The sequence below is a fragment of the Doryrhamphus excisus genome, chromosome 1 (assembly GCF_030265055.1).
Source record: "Doryrhamphus excisus isolate RoL2022-K1 chromosome 1, RoL_Dexc_1.0, whole genome shotgun sequence".
In the NCBI taxonomy this organism is placed as follows: domain Eukaryota; kingdom Metazoa; phylum Chordata; class Actinopteri; order Syngnathiformes; family Syngnathidae; genus Doryrhamphus; species Doryrhamphus excisus.
This window is the reverse complement of record NC_080466.1, coordinates 26,346,266-26,368,311: the sequence shown is the minus strand read 5'-3', so window position 1 is coordinate 26,368,311 and position 22,046 is coordinate 26,346,266. Positions and strand designations below refer to the sequence as shown.

Sequence of the window (22,046 nt, the reverse complement as noted above, 5' to 3'; positions counted from 1 at the left end):
TTCCGACATAAAATAAAGTTTGTCGTTCATATGTTTTGTAATTATTACTTAACACATCACATGCAATTGTAATTATTTATGGTAATTTCTATTTGAACAACTGTGGTGTCTGAAATTTGTACTACAACACCATTGCGGAAGTAAACCGGATGTTGTCTTCGCAACTAGCATTAGCTAACATTTTGACAACAAAGTCAAGAGGCCCTGTGAATGATAATGATTAATTCCTTTTACTGCATCGACTGACTGTGGGTTTCAACATCACGTTACGCGTGGTAATCCGTTCTTATTATTTATTACATGTTAGGCAACAGATTGAATCCCTTACGCCGATTTAGCACTAGCACACGACTCGAGCAGCTATGCCGTTCATTGTGAAGCTGAATAGCACCAAGTGTGGGTGGTATTCCTCATCTTGTTCATGTGGTGATTATATGCAGTCGACAAGTGTGCAAACTGCTCACCCGATTGAGTCATTCGCCCAACTGTGCGTGTGTGATTGTGGAGGTGTTCAAATTGTTCAGACAGGAAAGTAATTGTCGTCGTTCGCGATTGTGTGGCAGCTCAAGATGTCAGAGGAGCACCTGGTGACGTCAGAGGAGCAGACGGTGTCTTTGGTGGACGTCTTGCAGGAGGATGAGGAGTTGGAAGAAGAGGCTTCTGCTGTATTGGCGGGAAGTGACCCGGATCACTGCTCGTACCCTCAGGTGAATGATAATGATGAATATCTCCGCCGAGCAGCAATTTTATATGTTCATCCTGTCACTACAGTAACTTCAATGTAAGTTGAGATGAAGATGATTTGGTGAATGTGTGTGCAGGGTTACGTGAAGCGGCAGGCTCTGTACGCCTGCAACACATGCACGCCAAAAGGAGGCGAAGCCGCCGGTGTGTGTTTGGCGTGTTCGTATAAATGCCATGAAGGTCATGACCTGTTTGAGCTCTACACCAAGAGGTGGTGACCTTTAACCTTTTGATCAGTTAACACTACACTATAAAAAAGGCGTTATTGGTAACACAATGTCTTATTGTGTTTTGCAGGAACTTCCGTTGTGATTGTGGAAACAAGAAATTTGCAGATGCACGATGCAAACTCTTTCCTGTGAGTCCCTGGCCTGTGTGTGTGTGTGTGTTTTTCCACCTTTTTTGAGCCACGGCACGTTTTTTACATTGGAAAAATCTTGTGGCACACCACTAACCAAAAATGTTCCAAAATGTCACCACGACCTCACACGTGCATCAATAAGTCTATGGGAGGAACAAGGTAGGTGTTGCCACACGGACCAATATTACATTGCTCTGCCAGTCTTTACACCACAGACACTCCACAGTAGCCACGTTTTTACATCACCACTTTTTCTCTTTCCGAATGACCTTTCGGGAAACAATGGTATCCATGGAAAGGAATATTCCAATTTCTTGTCTACATGCGCTGTGACAATCAATCAGAATAGTCAATAGGGCATGCCCAGTAAAACGTAAACATCAACATCACGTGATACCGGCTTCCCCAAGTTTTTCTTTCACCGTATTGCCAGTTTTGCCAGTTTTTCCTTCGTCCAGTCTTGAAATTTAGTTTGAATCAAAAACAAACTTTGCTTAGTCCAGTGCCGATTGCTGGCCTCCATTTTTAAAAGTGAAGAATGTCTGGATCTGCGTGTTACGTCATATCTGAGCATGCGCTGAAAGAACGCACCCGGGATCAATTTAAACAGGAAAAGATCAAATTCAATCTTGATAATATTTTATTAATAAACTCAGGACATGTTTTATATAGATATATATTTTCTTTTTTAATAAAACTGGACTTGTGAATGGCGTATAGAAGGGTTTAGATTCTGTTTCACAGATGGCGCTAATGCACACGAAAGCTGCTTGCCAACCGCCAATAAACAACAGAAGAAGAAAAACACCACGAAGAAGAACACACCCTGACAACTTTCCGTTTGAGCGGGTACAAGATACCTCAATCGGATTGGTTAAAGGAATATTCCATCCCTGTTCAATTCTTTCCGTTTTATATATATAAACCAAATGCAATTGGAATATTTGGGTCCATGTATACTATTTACATAATGGCTATTGACATCATATTTGCAAATGATGATTAATAAATGTTAATTATAAAAAGTGATATTGGATAATTCCTCACGGCACACCTGACGGTTTCTCAAGGTACACTAGTGTGCCGCGGCAGTGGTTGAAAATCACTGGTGTAGATGTTGATTAGTCTAACTAAACATGATGCAAGACTCATTTCCCTCATCTCATTTCAATGAGATTTGAGAGGGGGGGGGGGGTGCGCTGGTACATTTTGTGAATATTTATATAACACTTTTTTTATCCTCAAGCATCCTGATCAGGTATTTTTTGTTTGTGTGTTAGGACAAGGATGATGTCAACAATCTGAATAAATACAGTCATAACTTTTTTGGAGAGTACTGTACTTGCCGTCGGCCGTACCCTGACCCGGAAGACCAGGTGAGATGAGACTTTCTTTTTTTTTTTTTTTTAAAAGGGTTAAAACCTCTCAAAGCTTATTTATTTTCTCAATGATTGTATTCACAGGTTGAAGATGAAATGATTCAGTGTGTGTTATGCGAGGACTGGCTGCACGGTCGGGTGTGTTCTTCTCAACTTTAATATTGATAAAGTCACTTGTACGATACGCAATCTAATTGTGTGTGTGTGTGTGTGTGTGTGTTCAGCACCTGGGCTGTGAAGTTCCAGAGTGTGTAGAACTGCAGGAGATGATCTGTGAGTCGTGTATGACCAGAAACACGTTCTTGTGGTGCTACGCTTCTCACCTGGCAGGTAATTGTCTGATCTCCTTTTCCGATCAATAAAGTCTACAGTTGCCCCTCCTTTAACGCGGTTCATTGGTTCAGCCACATAAGCGAATTTCCGCAAAGTAAGATTAAAAAATGTAATACAGTAAACCTCGGAGATATCGGATTCAATTGTTCCCACTGGTTTTGTCCGATATAAGCGAAATCCGTTATATGCGTATACCGGAAAATGTCCGTTTTACGCATATATCGGATTTATATCCGGTATATGCGTAAATCGGATTTTATCCGTTATAAAAAGGCACTTCCTTGACTATGTTTCCAATGTACCTGGACGCGCAGGCAACGCTGCAGACGCTGCAAATGACTTCGTATAGCGGCCTGTCACGATTCGGCGAATCGGAGCGCCACGATGAGGCCATCCGATATGCGAGGGAAATTTAATGGAAATGCATTGGAACGGGACTGGAGATTTTGTCCGAAATAGGCGAAATCCGTTATAAAAAATCTGATATATGCAATGAATTTTTATTGGAAATGCATTACAGAAAAATTGGTTCTTTTTTATTTGTCCGTTGTGAGCGAATTTCTGATATATCCGAGTCCGATATATCCGAGGTTTACTGTATTAACATGTTTGACTCTAAATAACGTGTTTTAATATTTTAGAGCTCTGTACAAATACAGTCACTTTTATACTCCCATTATTCCTTCTATACATCACATTGTTCAGGCTACGACCTCGCTACTGAGCTAATTAGTTAGCCAATTTAGAAGTGTTTCAAATGTAATGGGGAAGATGGACAAAAAAGCCAAAAACGTACCACTTCCACACTCAAACTCAGCAATGGCATGTCAGCTCAGCAGCCAGTCTCCATGCAGTGTAGCTAATTTAACATCCTGTCTCATAGCATGACTGATGTCTAGTGACCACAATACAACATATCGCTTCTTTTGACAAATAATAGCCCATAATAGTCAACCACAAAACCGGCATCATTTATTCATTATTTCTTGAAAAAACACGACACAGTATACAGTGAGGGAGCGATATCCAAACCACGGTATAGCAAGGACGACTGTATACATAAATCAGGGGGGTCCAAAGTAGCTGTTTTATTATTGGCTTGCGCCACATTATAAAAAATATAATCAATAATATTTTACACAATTAAAGTACAAATATTAAGAGAAAAAGTTGTACATTTACTAGAATAATGTAATAATGATGGGGTAGCATCAAGTTGAAATACTAAAGATATTTTATAAAGTCGGAATATGAAAAACAAAGACTGAATAATTTTTTTTTTTAGAAATTTTGATTGCAAAATAAATAAATCATAAATACAATGAAAAAAAATGGCGGAAATGGGACAGGATTATTCATTCATTCATTTTTTACCGCTTATCCTCACGAGGGTCGCGGGGGTGCTGGAGCCTATCCCAGCTGTCTTGGGAGGCGGGGTACACTCTGGACTGGTGGCCAGCCAATCACAGGGCACATATAGACAAACAACCATTCACACTCACATTCATACCTATGGACAATTTGGAGTGGCCAATTAACCTAGCATGTTTTTGGAATGTGGGAGGAAACCGGAGTCGACAGGAATATTATTTTTTTAATTATTTGAATATTCTCACTGGAAAAAGTTTGGACACCCCATGACCCAAGCCCACTTGTCTGATTAATTTCCTATCTAATCTCACACTTCCTGTCCAGTTCCGGCTCCTGCGGTTGAGTCCGAGGTGAAGGAGACGGGTGCACACCTGGATGGGTCTGATAAGGTGAGGATGACATCATCAATTGCTTATCGACCCGTCGTTAAAAATGGACTCGTGACTTCAGGTTGACGACATCGCTGAGCCGAGCTGCAAGAGAGTCCGTCGGGAGGAGCAAGAGGATCCAAGTTGCAGACTCAAGCAGCTTCAAGCCATGGATGTTAAGCGGGTGCAGTCTGGGGCCGTATTTTGGCCGTCGGGGTGGCGCTCAAAGCTGTGCCGTTGCAACGCCTGCCAGGTACCAGAAGTCTTGACTTTCTGTTTCACTCGCAAAGCTCCTGGTCACACGTGTCTTCTGATGTCTTCAGGAGACTCTGTCGGAAGCAGGTCTCTCCTTCCTGCTGGATGAGTTGGACACGGTCCTCGCTTACGAGAACAAAGGGAAGAGTGAAGAAGAGCGCAAGCAAAGTCCCGACCCTCTGATGTCAGCACTAGACAACCTAAACAGAGTACAGCAGCTGGAGATCATCCACGGTAAGCAAAAGTGACCGTTATCGGCTTGTCAGACCATAAACATGTGCGCTGAGTTTGATTCTACTTCCTGTCAGGATACAACGACATGAAAAGTGAACTGAAGGACTTCCTGCAGAGATTTGCTGCAGAAGGAAAGGTAAGCGGCGTGGACCTTCAAGACCACATCTGACCAGCTGGGTTGATCATGAAAACGGTCCAAAGACTGCCGCCTTTTCGTGTGACAGGTCGTGACCTCGGATGACATTCGGGAGTTCTTCGAGCAGCAGCAAAGTCGCAAAAGAAGACAAGTTGACAGACGCTTCGACTGTGCCTGAAGCCCGCCGACCTTTTCCCGATGTCCTCTCGTTGTCTGTTTTGTGGTTTTTCTTCATGTAGAATGCTTTTTGTTCACTTTTCTTTTCAGGGGTCAAAGATCAGTCAACTTCCTTTTTAATTAAAAATAAAATGTCAGGGCCAGTGAAGTTTGCGTTTATGCTTTTTCTCTGTTTACTAAAAAAAATGATACTACAGTATCACATGTATTGTCTACACCAGGCCTGTGCAGAATTCAGTATTTCGCATTTCAGTTCATTGAATTGAATGCAATTCATTCATTCTCATCACATATCAGTGAGAATTATATATTTTTAACATGCATTATTTATAATTATCATAATTCACTAGTGTACTCCAAATGTTTTGACAGCCATTTTAAAGACTTGTATAACGCAATTATCCCAGACATTTTTATGATACATTTTTAAATCGGCAACAAAAAAAAGGAAACTGACATGAGTTGCGTTCAAAATCACCACGTCATTTAAGATTAATTCACATATTTTCAGTCAATTTTATGGGATTTCTTTAAATGCAGTAAAATGTACTGAGCATTAAGGTTTACAAAGTGAGTGAGAAGAATATCCACTTATGGTTTTTATTTGAATTCCTGCTTTAGTACCGGGGTCACCAACTTTTTTGAAACCGAGAATTACTTCCTGGGTCCTGATGAATGCGAAGGGCTAGCAGTTTGAAACACACTTCTCAAATAGCCAATCTGTCTGTAATATATGCTATTGTGATTAATTAATGATATTCATCTATCCTACTGCAATGCTTATAAAGCTAGCAGTTAGCAACATAACATCTCAGCTACAAGCAGTACACTAAACACTGAAATAGCATGCTAACAATATCCATCCGTGCTAATGGCTAACTTAGCTCAGCGGTTAGCGACCAGCTCGGCGGTTGAATCCCAACACACTCCTTTATCACGGGGCAAACAGCGTCTAACATCGAAAGAGTGAGAAATAATAAAATTACTCACGTTTATAAGCTCACATTGTTAGTTGAACATCAAATGTTACGACAACACACACCGGCACACACACGCGGCTGCCCTGTTGCATTCAGGTACCCCTCGTAAATGTGAGCTGCGTTTAACCATGTTCACTTCAAGCAGCAAAAGAGAATGGACACTAGTAAACAAGTCTTTTGTACAAATGATTAAGGCAGGGGTCTCAAACTCAATTTACCTGGGGGCCACTGGAGCTAGGGTCTGGGCAAGGCTGGGCCGCATCAGGTTTTCCAAAAAAAACAAAAACGCATTTATTAAAAACAGAAAAATATACAAACTTTTCAATGCTTTGGTTCCGATTTTCTACAAGAAAAGCTCTGTTAAAACATTCCACTGTTCTCAAATATCTTATTTTTTTATTTTTTTGCACAAAATAAGATGAAAAATAAATAAACAAATCAAGAATGAAGAAAATCAATCAATCAATCAGTAATTTATAAATATAATAATAATAATAAAACGGCAAATAATAAAAACTTAAGAAACCACATATAGTTGGTGGGTAGACAAATTATTTTTTTCAGATTAAAATGAACAAAGCATTATTAGAGCCCTGTAGACATGACAAAACACGACTATAGTCACATTTATACTCTTTTTATTTACAACATATTGCGCAACTGCAGGGTCTTGAGACACATGCTAACTCGCAAACTAGAGAGCTAGCGACCTAAACGGTAGCCTTCAAGTTATTTCCTTTAAACTTAAATAGCCAAAAATGTACCACTTCCATACGGATAGGGAGGATAACTATTAACAGTTATTTAACCTTTAACATGAACATTAATCAAACGTAATCATTTTTTCTGGGTACATGATACCATACAGCATCCATATCAAACTTGCGCGGGCCGCACTAACATTAAACTTTCATATCAAGGCGGGGGCCTCAAACTAGTGTCCTGCAGGCCACATTTGGCCCGCGGGCCGCGTGTGTGAGACCCCTGGATTAAGGTATTTGTATTTGTATTAATATATTGTCCTTTCCAGTTTATATGTAATTGTGATTTAAACGTAGAAACATGAGATGTAGCTCGCAGGTAAGTGATGCTATTTGGGTGATTTTTAGAAGAGGCTGGCGGGAGACTGGTGGTTTTAGGAGCAACCTGGTACCTGGAATCAGGGGCACCCTGTCGGTGATCCCTGATTTAGACCACACATGCACTCCTAATAAAGACGCAGTTGGGAGCAAAAACTACAGGGGACCAAAACTGCTTTTTGAAAGATGGTATATACCAGGGGTCTGCAACCTGCGGCTCCGGAGCCGCATGCGGCTCTTTCATCCTTAAACTGCGGCTCCGAGTGGCTTGGGAAAATAAATTACTTTAAAAAAGTATTTATGTGTATTTTATTTGTGTTAGTTATTTTTTTAGTGTTTTAGTTCTAAATTGGAAGATCTTGATGCGATCTTGAAATATTAAATATTGAAATATTAATAAATAAGTATATTTAATTGTTTTTTGTCGCTCAAAAAACACGTCAGACTCGCGAAAGCCGGTATTCCCGCCCGAACGTCATACCAATTTTCAACCCCAACAAGGACAGATATGGAGAAATCTAAGAAAAGAAAGATATCAGAGGAAAATAGATCGTTCATTGATGCTTGGGCAGATTCATTTGCTTTCACCTCTAACGAGAGTGGCCTACCAGTATGCCTAATTTGTGGTGAAAAACTGGCCAACAATAAACGGTCAAATGTCGCAAGACATTTCAATAATACACACGCAGCCTTTGCTGAAAAATATCCAGAGGGAGAAGAGAGAAAAAAGGCTGTTAAGGAACTGGCACGGAAGGCTGATCTGACGAAAAATCAATTCAAGAGGTGGGTAAAGTCTTCAAATTCATCTACGCATGCAAGTTTTGTGGCCGCTATGGAAATAGTCAGGCATGGGAAACCGTTCACAGATGGAGAATATATGAAAGAATCATTCCTTAAGATTTCAGAACACCTATTTGCGGACTTTAAAAACAAGTCTGAAATTGTGCAGAAAATCAGAGAGATGCCTCTCTCTGCGAAGACCGTCAAAGACAGAACCATAAAAATGGCAGAAAATATCACAAAACAACAAACTAAAGACATCAATTCAGCTGCAGCGTACTCAATCGCCTGTGATGTGTCAAAAGACATAAATGATATTGAACAAATAGCGCTGTTCTGCCGATATGTGAACTCCACTGGACCGCAGGAAGAAATGGTTGAGCTGATACCACTAAGATGCCAGACACGAGGGGAGGATGTCTGTGAGGCTGTTTTTGAGTGTTTACGAGCCAAAGAAATAAAAACAACCCACCTAGTGTCAGTAGCTACCGATGGGGCACCAAGCATGACTGGAGCGCACAGGGGCTTTGTGGCGCTGCTGCAGAAATCACTGGATAGAAAGCTTCTGACTTTTCACTGCATCCTGCACCAAGAGGCATTGTGCGCGCAAACATTCCCTCCAGAATGCACAGAGGTCATGAATGTTGTCATTCAAATTGTCAATAAAATATTGGCAAATGGTTTAAATCACCGCCAATTCCGTGCATTATTGGATGAGGTGGAGAGCACGTACTCTGATCTGCTGCTGCACAACAGAGTCCGGTGGCTGTCCAGAGGAGAGTTTGCTGTAACATTGGTGTAGGAATCTACAATCTGGACTCTGTTCGAATGAGCAATGTTTAATATAACTTTTTTTTTTTAAGGAACCAGCAAAAAGTGCAAACTACAAAAAGTGCAAAAAAAGCAAAAGAATGTGAAGTGACTGAATGTCTGTACAAATATTATGCAGTTATTAAAAGATAAACAGATGGTGTTTGAATTTAAAATATGCTCGAAATCCAAGAAGCTTATGAGGACATTGTAGCACGTTTTTGCTTTTGTTTGCTACATGGATTATTTAAGTTCAGCCTTTTAATTTATTTGAAAGAGACATTTAGACATTGTTATTATTTTTCAAGAACTCAAAATGTGAATGTTCAAGAATGTTCAGAATGTTCAAAATGTGTTCATTAAAAAATAAATTTAATTTTCTCTGTAGCACTTTGTGGATTTCTTAAGCAACACTTTATAGCCCATCTTCAAAAGGGTAGTCAAAGCACTAATAAGTTTTAGTTTATTTTTTACTTTCTAATAAATGTGTTTTTTCCCCATTTTAGATGTCAAAATGTATTTGCGGCTCTCAGTGTTTTTTTTAGGTGGAAACTGGGTTCAAATGGCTCTTTTGGTGTGAAAGGTTGCCGACCCCTGGTATATACGTACTGTACGTCTAATCTTGTGTCAATGTAATATATTCATTCATTCATTTTCGACCGCTTATCCTCACGAGGGTCGCGGGGGGTGCTGGAGCCTATCCCAGCTGTCTTCGGGTAAGAGGCGGGGTACACCCTGGACTTGTTTCCAGCCAATCACAGGCCACATATACATAGACAAACAACTATTCACACTCACATTCATACCTAGACAATTTGGAGTCAAAACAAAAATAAATATATTTTTAATTTAGATATATTACTTGGAAAAAAATATATAAAAAATATATTTATCTTCAAAACAAAGATAAAATATTTTTAATATTTTTAATTTAATATATCTAAATTTAAAAATATATATATATCTTCGTTCTGAGGCCCTTGAACCACCCAGTGCTGAATCTGTGTGTGTGTTCACAAGGGCATGTGTTGCTTCAATGTTTCCATCACGTCGCCTTTTCTTCTCTGGACAAAATGTAATCAGCGCTTCTGTTCTGTTGAAGCCCCCCACTGGGACCCCCTATGCCCCGCCCCTTCCTGTCAGTGTGTGTGTTTCAGCAGCTCAAAGTAAAGGCAACATCATTTATGATGATGGCCAGCAGAATTGTGAAGAAGGTCATCGGCGTCTCTGAGGGCTTTTTTTGTTGTCCTAAGGGGATCTTCAGGGACAACACGTGCAAGATCTACAGCAAACCTCCCAGAAACCGTATCGGAGCCGGGGTAAGGAACGAGAAACAGATTCTGTGTCTGGAAGGCAGGAATTGAGTTATGTTTTCTATTTTTTTCTTGTATTATCAAAGGACATTTTGGGTTTTCACGTAAGAAATGAAATTCTACTAAATTGTTAACAGTTTGAAGCAATTGGAGGTTGAAGTGGTCGTCATGGTACTCATGAACTTGGTCTTCATGAACCTGTAGCTGAAATGGCAGCTGTGACTGTTTTTTTCCTCTCTTTGTGATAGCAAAGTTTTTTGGTGATGTCGGTGTTTGCGGTGGCCATGTTGGCGCCATCGGCCTGGATTCTCTACCATCTGCCAGAGTATCGCCAGAGGTCCCGCCAGACGCCCAGAAGCTGAAGCAGTCTGCCCATCAAATCATCAAAAGGATCCCAACTTTATTTGAATACCAAATGCGAAACAAGCCATTCTTACATTTGATTGCCGACAATAAAGACGGTGAAGTCGCCGCCACATCAATTATCGACTTTTTATTCTTCCTGTCTGACCTCAGGTGAAATTTGGAGTTTGTTAGGTGGAGTTGACCCAAGGATTGTGGTAATAATCCAACAAATGGTGATATAAAACAGTGATTCTCAACTGGTGGGTAGCAGGTTTAAAAAAATAAAACAGTAATGACCCATTGTACGTGAAGGCACCTCATGTTCTGTCTGTGCTACTCGCTTGCTTCATGCCATGTTTATGGGTGACTTTGTCAAGGTTAAGTGGGAGGACATCATCTGGCACCAGTGGCGTCATTAGGCCTATTTTCGGGGGGCTTCAGTCCCCCTAAATAATTAGATATTTTTTTATTGATTTTTTTTTTACAAAAAAAATCTCTGACAAATTTCATATAATAGGGCAAAAGCAGGCTAATACTAGCCTAATACTAGGCTAATACTAGATTATTACTACTACTACTAACAGTAGTAGTAGTAATAATCAGAAGAAGAATAATAATAGAATAATAATAATAGGCTATTAATAATAAAATAAAATAAAATAAAAAATAAAAAATAAAAAATAAAAAATAAAAAATAAAAAATAAAAAATAAAAAATAAAAAATAAAAAATAAAAAATAAAAAATTAAAAATTAAAAATTAAAAATTAAAAATTAAAAATTTAAAATTTAAAATTTAAAATTTAAAATTTAAAATTTAAAATTTAAAATTTAAAATTTAAAATTTAAAATTTAAAATTTAAAATTTAAAATTTAAAATTTAAAATCACTGTCACTGGACAGAATGGTTGCAGAGCTTGAGCAGTGGTTTTGCAGTGTAGATGGTGTGTACTTGTGTAAATTTAATGGAGGCCTAAAACAATTGAGTATCTCTATTAAATCTGTCCAAAAGTGGGAAAGTTATATCCCGGTCCGTTTTTTTGATTTTTTTGAATGTCTACTATACATTCATTCATATCCTGTGCATTTCCAGGGGGCTAAGCCCCCCCGTTCTCAGAACCTAGTGACGCCCCTGTCTGGCACACAGCTGCAGATATCCGCCGATATCTTTTCTTGTTGAATCATATCTGTATGTACTTTGGACAGCCCTGCTTTAAATATTACATATTTTAGAATTTTGAGTTGGGGGGGGGGGACTTGCCACTAAGGGGGGCTGGTGGGTCCTGCAGCCAAACCAGTTGAGAACCACTGATCTACAGGAACACATTGAGTTTCATCAACAGGAAGTTTGTGTTTGAGCAGGAATGTGTTTACTTTGAGGAAATCATTTCCTGTAGACGTCCAACAGAAAGAAAGGACATCATCAACATCATCATCACTAATGGTGAATTAAAATATGCTTTCTTTGTCTCAAAGTGGGGAAATTCTTGTATTCATGCAGTCAAAAAAAGGTAAGACAAAAATCTTGTGTAATCTAGTCGTCAATAAAGCACTAACGTAGTGCAAGCAGTCAGCACGTGACAAGCCATCATATTTAACATTCGGCTGCGTTGTAACGTTTAAAAGACTTAGGAATTCGATTGCCATTACTGGGAAAAAAAAGAATATTTTGAACGCGGTTATTCCCTACACTGCTTAGCAGCTAGCAGCAACGTAACCACTGGCAGTTTCTGCCATGCTTTCACACGGCGGCATTGATAGAGTGGCACCGTGCAACCGCAACCCGTTAAAACATTAAAACATACTCCGTGCTCCACTCACGTTTGCGTTTTAGTTCTGCTGTGAAAACCCCATCAAGTCGTTGCATGCAATTCTTCAGACGCCACCGTAACCTTCCTGGTGTCGCAGGAAACGGATCAGACCTCCAGGAAGCGGTAACCTCTTCAGCCGCCGCCGTCCAACCAGCTGTACAATCTGCATCCGACACAACTGCAGCAGTGACCGTGGCACGGCTGCAAAGGAGCACGAAATGATTTCTTTCGCTTGTCGTCTTTTATTTACCGGAGTTCCGATGAGTTACGTTGACACACACCTGCTTTGTCTTTAATGATGCTCCAATCTTCAAAACTGTCCAAGTGTTCCATTAGTCGAGAGCAGAGGGTCACATGACCGACGTAGTCTAACAGCACGTCAATGATTGGCCCCGCCCACCGACTGATGCTGGGGGCGGAAATCATTTCGCAGAACTGTGGATCAAGCACAAATATATGGTAATGGTAATGGTAATGGTAATGGTAATGGTAATGGTAATGGTAATGGTAATGGTAATGGTAACAGGTAATGGTAATGGGAACAGGTAATGGTAATGGTAATGGTTTCATTTCATTTGAACATGCATCAGATTACAATTGAATGCATCCCATAATCAGTTCACAGTTCCACATGTCCAAAAGGAGTAGGAAGAAGCAAAGCTTATTAAATCCTACCCCTCCATCTGGGACTTTTACAATCAGTAACTGTTACATTTGTTCACTTCCTGCTTTCCTAATATAATTTAAGTTATTTTTTATTTTATTTTACTTGTTTTAAATTAATTTTAATTTAATTTAAAAAAAATAAAATTAATTTAAAATTAATTAAATTTAAATTATTTTATTTGTATTATTATTATTATTTTTTTTTTTTTGTCACGTACCGAAGTTGAACGTGGTGATATGACCATATAATAACATAATGGGTACCATAGTAAGTGTCAATATAGTGATATATATAGCACATCATGACTGGTTCAAGACTCTTCATCCTTGTATTTAGCAATTTAGCAATTCAGTAACTGTTACATTTGTTCACTTCCTGCTTTCCATAATACAGTTTAAGGTTTTTGTTTTTTTTTTAAATCATGTACCTCGTACTTATGTGACCATACAATGACCTATACATACAATGACTTTGACCTATTCTCAATATAACCTTATATATAATATATCCCCTTGGCAAAGTAGCGTACCTGTTTCATTAGTGGAATATTTTTAAAGTTAAGCCATAGAAAAGATGTTTAGGACCTTCTAAATACGAGTTTTAACAGGATTAGAGGCCTCTAGACCAGAAATAACACCCTGTAGTCACCTTTACACTCCTATTACCCAATTGCTGGGTTTCAATCACATGACCAAGAGGCAGTTCGCAGATGGGGGGCAAGCATAAGGTACCATTAACATCCTTTCTCAGGGAGTGTGATCTCCCTATAGTTGGAACACACTTTCCGGTCACCCGAAAGGGGGGACCACCACCCCAGTCTGCCAATCAGGAGGTACCGTTCCTGACTTACACGCAATGTAACACGAGATGTGTCAACCAAGACAGTCCCTCAACACCCGGAGCCTTAAGGAATTCAGGGAAAAAGTCGTCCACCTCCGGAGCGTTGCCACTGAGGAGCATTTTGACTACCCCGGATACCTCAGTCCCGGTGATGGGACTCTCCGCATAGTATCTTCTGACTCTGTTTCCTCTATGGAAGTTATGTCAGTGGAGTCGAGAAAGTCGTCAAAGTATTCCTTCCACTGGCCGACTACATCCTCAGTGGAGGTCAGCAGGCCCGTGTCCCTACTGTAAAGAGTTTGGACCGGGAATTGTTTCACAACACCTTATTGTATCATTAGTTAGTAATGGTAATGGTAATGGTTTCATTTCATTTGAACATGCATCAGATTACAATTGAGTGCATCCCATATATATAGCACATCATGACTGGTTCAAGACTCTTCATCCTTGTATTTAGCAAACATCAACTGCTTGTATTGTTTCTTGAATTGGCTCATCGTTGTGCATTGTTTGATTTCCTTACTCAATCCATTCCATAGTTTGATTCCCCATACTGAAATTTTTAACGTAGTCCTAGCATAGAAGTGTTTCAAATGTACTTCTTCCCTGAGATCATATTTCTCCTCTCTTGTAGAGAAGTATTGGATGACATTTTTAGCTAATTGGTTATTTTTAGCCTTATGCATTATTTTAGCTGTTTGAAGATGAACTATATCAGCAAGTTTCAGTATTTGTGAATTATGTGAATTTGTTTGTGAACTAAGTATTTAGTATTGAATAGTTTAGTTAGTAGACATGATAGAAAATGAGGGATGATCTGTTTTCCCCACTCTGAGCACCTGAACGCCTCGCCCGAGGTTGTCTGGGGGTCCTCTCGCAGGGCTGTCCAGGTGACCTCTGTGAGACCTGGTGGTTTGGAGCGGCGGGTGTGGTCCGGCCCCGTACACACACTGGAAACAGGAGAGGGCGTGGCCTCCGTTGTCCAGTAGATATTTGAACATGGGAAGATACTTCATGGAGAACATATAAATGGCCGGGAAGGTGGTGGGGTGGGTGGGGATGCAGGCGTTGACGTCAGCACCGTGTTCCACCAGCAGCGTGACCGTCTCCACGCAGCCCTGCCTCGCCGCCACCATGAGCGGCCTGAACACATCCAGGTTTGGATCAGCGCCAGATTCCAGCAGTAAGCGAACGTTGTCAATGTTGTTGTTGATGACGGCAAAGTAGAGCGCCGTGCTACGTCGGTCCTCATACAAATTGGAACGCTGCTCGCAAAGCTGAGCATTGACATCAAAACCAGCCTGGATCAATGACTCTAAGACGTCGTCACGATTGTACTCGGCGGCTACGTGAAGCGGACTGATCCCACAGCGGCGGACTCTCGCTTTGCTAGTCGCCGGGATCAACAAGGACACGATGCTGGAAAGGAAAACGGAACGTTTTTCACTGTTGGGAGGCCCCTTTGGGAATTCAAACGCACGATGATGAAAAACGATAAAAGCTCCTACCAGTCACTTCCCTTCTGGGTGGCGATGTGAAGCGGCAGCAGTCCGGTTTTTCCCGCTTTGTTGGCATCTGCTTTCTGGGAAAGAAGGAACTTCACAATTTCCTCATGTACGTTTTTAGAAGCTTCATAAAGCGCCGTCGCTCCATCGGAAGCTTGACTGTTAATGTCTGCACCTGAAAATCAGCAGGAAACGGGATGACTGCCGTTCCCAAGTGGTTCTTCACTTCTTCCTGATCCTTTCGAGGTTCAACCTGAGAATTTGACTCACCGTGTTTGACCAGGAGGCGCAGCGTGTCCACTTGCCCGCTCTGAGCAGCCGTGAACAAAGGTGTGATGCCGTAAATATTACTCAGACTGTGTTTGGCTCCTCCCTTCAGAAGCATCTGGCAGATCTCCACGTTGTTGCGGCAGGCGGCCTCCTGGAGGGCCGTCCAGCCCTGAAAACATTGAGTGTTGATCGCTGCACCGTGATTGAGCAGCAACGCCACCAGTGCAGGGTTGTTCTTTTCGCAGGCTGCAAGTCAGGACAGAATCACCAAAAACTATTGCAGTCACTCGTCGCCTTCGGGATGCTACACGGTGCTGCTACCTTTATACAGTGGAGTCTCCTGATCCTGGTTGGGCATGTCGGGATCAGCTCCGTTCTCCAGGAGAAATTGAGCACATTGATAATGCTCCCTGCCTACGGCGACCAGCAGGGCAGTTTCACCACGGTCTGTGCGTTTGTTGACCATCCCCCGCTGGGCTGAGAACGCCAACGTAGTCACCGGTTGGTCATGAAAGCAAAAAAAAAAAAAAAGAATCTCAATGCAGAAAACATGACATCATGTTTTTCTTTGCTATGTTAACAGTTAGATTATTATTATTATTATTATTATTATTATTATTATTATTATTAATAATAATAATATTGTTATTATTATTATTATTATTATTATTATTATTATTATTATTATTATCATCAGAGAAAGCCAGTGTTTGCAAGGTTTGTAATCCCAAGTCCTGAGTCAAGTCTCAAGTAAAGACAACGCAGGTCGAGTCAAGGTCGAGATGCTGCTCGATGAGGTGGCTCGAACATCCGGTCGGGATGCTTCCTCAGTGTAGTGTAAATAAAGAGCTGTAGTATATACTGCTGTGTAGTACTGTATATATACACTATATACTGTATAGGGATGGGTACCTTTCACAATTGAACTGATACAGTACAGATACCCGGTACCTGTAAATCCGTAGTGCTAATCAACGGTGTGTTTATGTGGTAATAATAATAATAACAATAATAATAATAATACTATTTATAAGAGTTTATTTATGGTAATATAATAATAATAATATAACAATTATATATATAAATATAATATATAATAATAATATATATAATATGAAAATATAATAATAATATAATATATACTATTTATGATAGTTTATAATTATAATAGTTTGTCATTTATAATAGTTTATAATAGTTACTATTTTATAAATGTGTTTATAATTTATAATAGTTTATAACAGTTACTATTTATAATAGTTTATTTATAATAATAATAATAATAATATAATAAATATAATAAATATAATATAATATAATAATAAGAAGAAGAAAAACAATAACAATTATAGTTTATTTATAATAATACAATAATGTATATGTAATAATATATATATAAATATAATATATAATAATAATATATATAATATAAAAATATAATAATAATATATTTACTATTTATAATAGTTTATAATAGTTATTTTTTTATAAATTAGTTTATAATTTATAATAGTTTATTTATAATAATATAATAATAATATAATAATATATATAAATATAATAATAATTATTATATATATATAATATAAAACTATAATAATAATATGATAATACTTTTTAATGACTTTTAATGACTTTGTGATGTTGCACATGGGGAAATAATTATATATATTTATAGCTATTTACCCGACAGGAGGATTCTCAGACAGGCCTCCTGGTCGAACAACACAGCCTGATGGATGGCCATCCAGCCTGGTTTGCTGGGGAGCATCAGGTTGCTTCCAGGACACGTGATGAGAACTTTCACTCGGCCCACGTCACCGACCCGGATGGCTTGAAACAAAGGTTCTTCCTCCCTGCCCAAAAACAGCCATGAGATGCAAGTGTTCCATCTGACCTCAAATGTCACCAGTGCAGCCGCAAATGTACTCCTGAGGTTCTGGAGCGATGTGGACCACGGTGCCGTCACACCTTCGATAAGCCAGCATCTTCTTCCCAGAACCGGTCATGAAACAACCGACAGTCCCATCAAAGGTCTTCCTGCAACACACTCACACACCAGAATAACAGCCAATCAGAGCAGAGATCAGGGATCTCTGAGTAAATGATTAGATCAGGGGTCTCAAACACGCGGCCCGGGGCCCAGGGCACTAGTTTGAGGCCCCCGCCTTGATATGAAAGTTTAATGTTAGTGCGGCCCGCGCAAGTTTGATATGGATGCTGTATGGTATCATGTACCCAGAAAAAATTATTACGTTTGATTAATGTTCATGTTAAAGGTTAAATAACTGTTAATAGTTATCCTCCCTATCCGTGTGGAAGTGGTAAGTTTTTGGCTATTTAAGTTTAAAGGAAATAACTTGAAGGCTACCGTTTAGGTCGCTAGCTCTCTAGTTTGCGAGTTAGCATGTGTCTCAAGACCCTGCAGTTGCGCAATATGTTGTAAATAAAAAAAGTATAAATGTGACTATAGTCGTGTTTTGTCATGTCTACAGGGCTCTAATTATGCTTTGTTCATTTTAATCTGAAAAAAATATGTGGTTTCTTAAGTTTTTATTATTTGCTGTTTTATTATTATTATTATATTTATTTATTACTGATTGATTACTGATTTTGTTTATTCTTGATTTGTTTATTTATTTTTCATCTTATTTTGTGCAGAAAAATACAAATGAAGATATTTGAGAACAGTGGAATGTTTTATCAGAGCTTTTATTGTAGAAAATCGGAACCAAAGCACTGCAAAAGTGTGTATATTTTTCTGTTTTTTTTTGTTTTTGTTTTTTTTACCCTAGCTCCAGTGGCCCCCAGGTAAATTGAGTTTGAGTCCCCTGGATTAGATGAAGGGTAAGGCCGGGCAAAAATATCGTGATAAGTTCTTCGCTTCACAGCTGAAGCGGCTTGCAAACATCTGGGAAGACTTTCTAGTACAAGATGGTGGACTGTATACATTCCACACGGGTGCTGGACCTGAGAGAAGGTCTCATGGCCCACTATGGTCTTTGCAGACCTTCCTTGTCCAATCAATGAGTGCATGAACCAAGCAACATGTGGCACTTGTCCCCTTGTGGTACGAATAAAGGCAGATACAGTAGCGATGGCATACGTACGCATCAGGAGGCTTTTGACTGGGAGGGTTTGGCGAGCTGTAGTGGGGAGCGGTTTTCTGCACAGGTGAAATTTGGCAGCTGTCGCTCGCCTTGTTGGTCTTTGGGTCAGGAAGCTGCGGGTTAGGGGGCGTGTCCAGGGCGAAGTCAGCATGGACATCGGCCAGACTGCGCTCGATGGCCAGCTGCAGCAGCTCGTCGTCACTCAGGTTCCCGTACAGGGAGTAATCGTCCAGCGTGGCCGGGTGGGGGACGCCATCTGCCGCCATGACGGCACTGAGACAACAGTTTTCATGTCACATGACGGAAAACACGTTTTGTGTGTCACATGGAGATCATGCAAGTTCCAAAGACTAGTCATTGTTTTCAGTTAGTCTGCAGCTTGTTTTGCCTCCACTAAAAAGTGATTAGCATTGAAAAATCTTCAAACAAAAAAAAGGAGAAAAGTTCTCACCAAGTTGTGCAACAATCCCTTTCAGGCGGTCCGCTGCCACACGTTTGGACGTCTACACAAGGGACCACTTTTATTTTAGGACGCTGACCTGCAGGCAGCTGCCTCTCATCTTACAGCAGGGGCTCTAGTACCATGTGACCTTTACGCTGCCCGGACACTCACATTAGTTCAGCTTGCAAAACAACAATAGTTGACCATCAATTTGCTTTTGGCACATTTGGATGAAAGGGAATTATACAGCTAATAAAATATACAATTATTTTTTTTATCCAATCCACCTTATTTATATAGCACATTTTATAAACAGAGTTTCCAAAGTGCACAGACTAGTAAAATCAAAAGTAAAAATAAAATACAATAAATAAAAGTACAAATTGAATTTAATTCCAAACTAAAAGATCAAATAAGAAATAAAATAGTAAAATAGATATTAAAATATTAAAAACAAGAAGCAAAGCATTCATTCATTCATTTTCTACCGCTTTTTCCTCACAAGGGTCGCGGGGGTGCTGGAGCCTATCCCAGCTGTCTTCGGGCGAGAGGCGGGGTACACTCTGGACTGGTGGCCAGCCAATCACAGGGCACATATAGACAAACAACCATTCACACTCACATTCATAATTATTAGAGCCCTGTAGCCATGACATAACACCCCTATAGTCACATTAACACTTTTATTACCCAATATTCATTCATTCATTCGTTCATTTTCTACCGCTTATCCTCACGAGGGTCGTGGGGAGTGCTGGAGCCTATCCCAGCTGTCTTAGGGCGAGAGGCGGGGTACACCCTGGACAGCCAATCACAGGGCGCATATAGACAAACAACCATTCACACTCACATTCATAATTATTAGAGCCCTGTAGCCATGACATAACACCCCTATAGTCACATTAACACTTTTATTACCCAATATTCATTCATTCATTCGTTCATTTTCTACCGCTTATCGTCACGAGGGTCGTGGGGGGTGCTGGAGCCTATCCCAGCTGTCTTAGGGCGAGAGGCGGGGTACACCCTGGACAGCCAATCACAGGGCGCATATAGACAAACAACCATTCACACTCACATTCATACCTATGGACAATTTGGAGTGGCCAATTAACCTAGCATGTTTTTGGAATGTGGGAGGAAACCGGAGTACCCGGAGAAAACCCACGCATGCACGGGGAGAACATGCAAACTCCACACAGAGATCGGCAAGCTAATTGTTTAAATGTAGAAATAATCTGTTCCAGGGTCAAACTGTAGCCTTCATAAAACCCACGCGGCTCCACTGTAGACGCTGTATGTTTTTTGTGGGCTAGACATTTTCAAATAATAAACAATTCCAAATAAACGTCTGCCGTCTTTGCTGATCATGTTGTATTGGACGGGGGCTTGCCGAGTCTCCGAGGAATAATATCTTCAGTTTGACAGAGATGGCCGAGGGTGGAATTGAACCCTGTTCGCCGTGACGCCCATAGAAGCAAAGCAATAAAAGTATAAAAAATAAAACCAATTAAAATAAAAAAGAAGAAACTAAAAGACACAGGACCATACGACTAACTCCGAGTTAAAAGCCAGAGAATAAAGTGGGTTTTAAGACGAGACTTAAAGCTTTCGATGTTGGGGGCCTTTTTTTACTTGGGAAGGGAAAGCGTTCCATAGCTTGGGGCCAACCACAGAAAAGGCTCGGTCTCCCCTGGTCTTTAGTCTCGTCTTGGGCACCACCAAGTTGGAGCTGGTCCTCGGACCTAAGTGATTTGGATGAGGTCCGAGATGTATTTGGGGGCCAGCCCATTCAACGCCTTTTATATGTCCGTCCGTATCATGTCAAGTTTAACTTCCTGACCCTTAACTGTCACACGTGTTAATAATGGTGCTGGAGAAGAAATGCAATCATGGAAATGAGCTTCGGAAGAACTTACCAGCAGCAACACTATGGATGATAACAAAACTAATCCTGCAGTGCATCAGTACCTGTAGTACCAGGGATGTAAAAAAACAAAACAAAAAGAAAGCGCCTCTCTCTTTTGTTTGCTCGTCATCGGCGGAAGACAATTGTGACTTTGGCCAGTGCTATTTTTAGATGTGCTGAGATAAAGACACACACTGTACTGGAAGCTCCACTGCATTACGTGAGGAGAGGCACATTAAAAAGCAGTAAACGTCTTTGAGATAACAGCCTCGTTCTTATTCTGTTCCACTTACGACAGAACTGTTTAGACCAGGAGCGTCCAAACCTTTTCCACCAGGGGCCACATAGTGAAAATGAAAGTAAGCAGGGGGCACTTGGATTTTTTTGTAAAGCAACACGTGTGGATATGCTAAGAAGTTACGAAAAAAAGAACTTTTTTTCTTACTTTTTCTCTGAATATTTGGACTTTATTCACATTTTTTGCAACCTTATTTTCCAAAAATTACAACTTTATTTACTGTTTTGTTTGTTTCTCATAAAATTAGAACTTTTTTCTTCTGTATTTTAACTTTGTTATTAAATAGATATTACTTATCCTAACATTACATATTACTCTTTATATTTTGACTTTATTATTATTATTGTTGTTGTTGTTGTTATTATTATTATTATATATTATTATTATATTATTGTATTGTATAATTATAAAATATAATATAATGTATAATATAATATATATATATTATATTAATATATACAATTATAATTATATTTATATATAAACAATTTATAATTCATGTATATATAATATAATATAATATTAATA

General features: G+C 39.7%; 3 protein-coding genes across 4 annotated transcripts; 2 read left to right on the top strand and 1 right to left on the bottom strand.

The window, feature by feature from the left end:
• The first annotated feature begins 120 nt into the window (after positions 1 to 120).
• On the top strand, positions 121 to 5,500 carry ubr7 (ubiquitin protein ligase E3 component n-recognin 7). Of its 2 annotated transcripts, none has more exons than XM_058065227.1 (12): positions 121 to 275; positions 564 to 707; positions 822 to 955; positions 1,042 to 1,102; positions 2,386 to 2,481; positions 2,569 to 2,622; positions 2,709 to 2,814; positions 4,513 to 4,577; positions 4,639 to 4,809; positions 4,880 to 5,045; positions 5,120 to 5,181; positions 5,270 to 5,500. In XM_058065227.1, exons 2-12 carry the CDS (start codon positions 570 to 572, stop codon positions 5,357 to 5,359), a joined length of 1,143 nt encoding a protein of 380 aa, XP_057921210.1. In that variant the 5' UTR covers positions 121 to 275; positions 564 to 569; the 3' UTR covers positions 5,360 to 5,500. The 2 variants fall into 2 exon arrangements, with proteins under 2 accessions (XP_057921210.1, XP_057921211.1); XM_058065228.1 differs by lacking the exon at positions 121 to 275 and adding an exon at positions 322 to 487.
• Positions 5,501 to 10,160: 4,660 nt separating this feature from the next.
• si:dkey-85n7.8 (COX8 domain-containing protein) lies at positions 10,161 to 11,295 on the top strand. Its single transcript, XM_058082615.1, has 2 exons — positions 10,161 to 10,326; positions 10,569 to 11,295. Exons 1-2 carry the CDS (start codon positions 10,192 to 10,194, stop codon positions 10,680 to 10,682), a joined length of 249 nt encoding a protein of 82 aa, XP_057938598.1. The 5' UTR covers positions 10,161 to 10,191; the 3' UTR covers positions 10,683 to 11,295.
• A 271-nt stretch (positions 11,296 to 11,566) lies between these two features.
• Positions 11,567 to 21,486, bottom strand: LOC131129962 (ankyrin repeat and SOCS box protein 2-like). The gene is made up of 11 exons (XM_058073966.1): positions 21,231 to 21,486; positions 19,321 to 19,466; positions 18,870 to 19,142; positions 17,689 to 17,799; positions 17,446 to 17,615; positions 16,081 to 16,236; positions 15,760 to 16,005; positions 15,493 to 15,664; positions 14,824 to 15,403; positions 12,756 to 12,909; positions 11,567 to 12,675 (listed from the first exon to the last, which is right to left on the bottom strand). Exons 3-11 carry the CDS (start codon positions 19,133 to 19,135, stop codon positions 12,539 to 12,541), a joined length of 1,992 nt encoding a protein of 663 aa, XP_057929949.1. The 5' UTR covers positions 19,136 to 19,142; positions 19,321 to 19,466; positions 21,231 to 21,486; the 3' UTR covers positions 11,567 to 12,538.
• Positions 21,487 to 22,046: the final 560 nt, after the last annotated feature.

Bases quoted from the DNA above. Each gene is read 5' to 3' on its own strand.
- ubr7 (XM_058065227.1), top strand. From the start codon at position 570: ATGTCAGAGGAGCACCTGGTGACGTCAGAGGAGCAGACGGTGTCTTTG. The intron at 708-821 runs GTGAATGATAAT...ATGTGTGTGCAG, and splicing joins ATCACTGCTCGTACCCTCAG to GGTTACGTGAAGCGGCAGGC. The intron at 5,182-5,269 runs GTAAGCGGCGTG...TTCGTGTGACAG, and splicing joins GATTTGCTGCAGAAGGAAAG to GTCGTGACCTCGGATGACAT.
- si:dkey-85n7.8 (XM_058082615.1), top strand. From the start codon at position 10,192: ATGATGATGGCCAGCAGAATTGTGAAGAAGGTCATCGGCGTCTCTGAG. The intron at 10,327-10,568 runs GTAAGGAACGAG...TCTTTGTGATAG, and splicing joins GAAACCGTATCGGAGCCGGG to CAAAGTTTTTTGGTGATGTC.
- LOC131129962 (XM_058073966.1), bottom strand. From the start codon at position 19,135: ATGGCGGCAGATGGCGTCCCCCACCCGGCCACGCTGGACGATTACTCC. The intron at 16,006-16,080 runs GTAGCAGCACCG...CCTGACTTGCAG, and splicing joins GGAGACTCCACTGTATAAAG to CCTGCGAAAAGAACAACCCT. The intron at 12,910-14,823 runs GTGCTCAGAGTG...CTTGATCCACAG, and splicing joins ACCTCGGGCGAGGCGTTCAG to TTCTGCGAAATGATTTCCGC.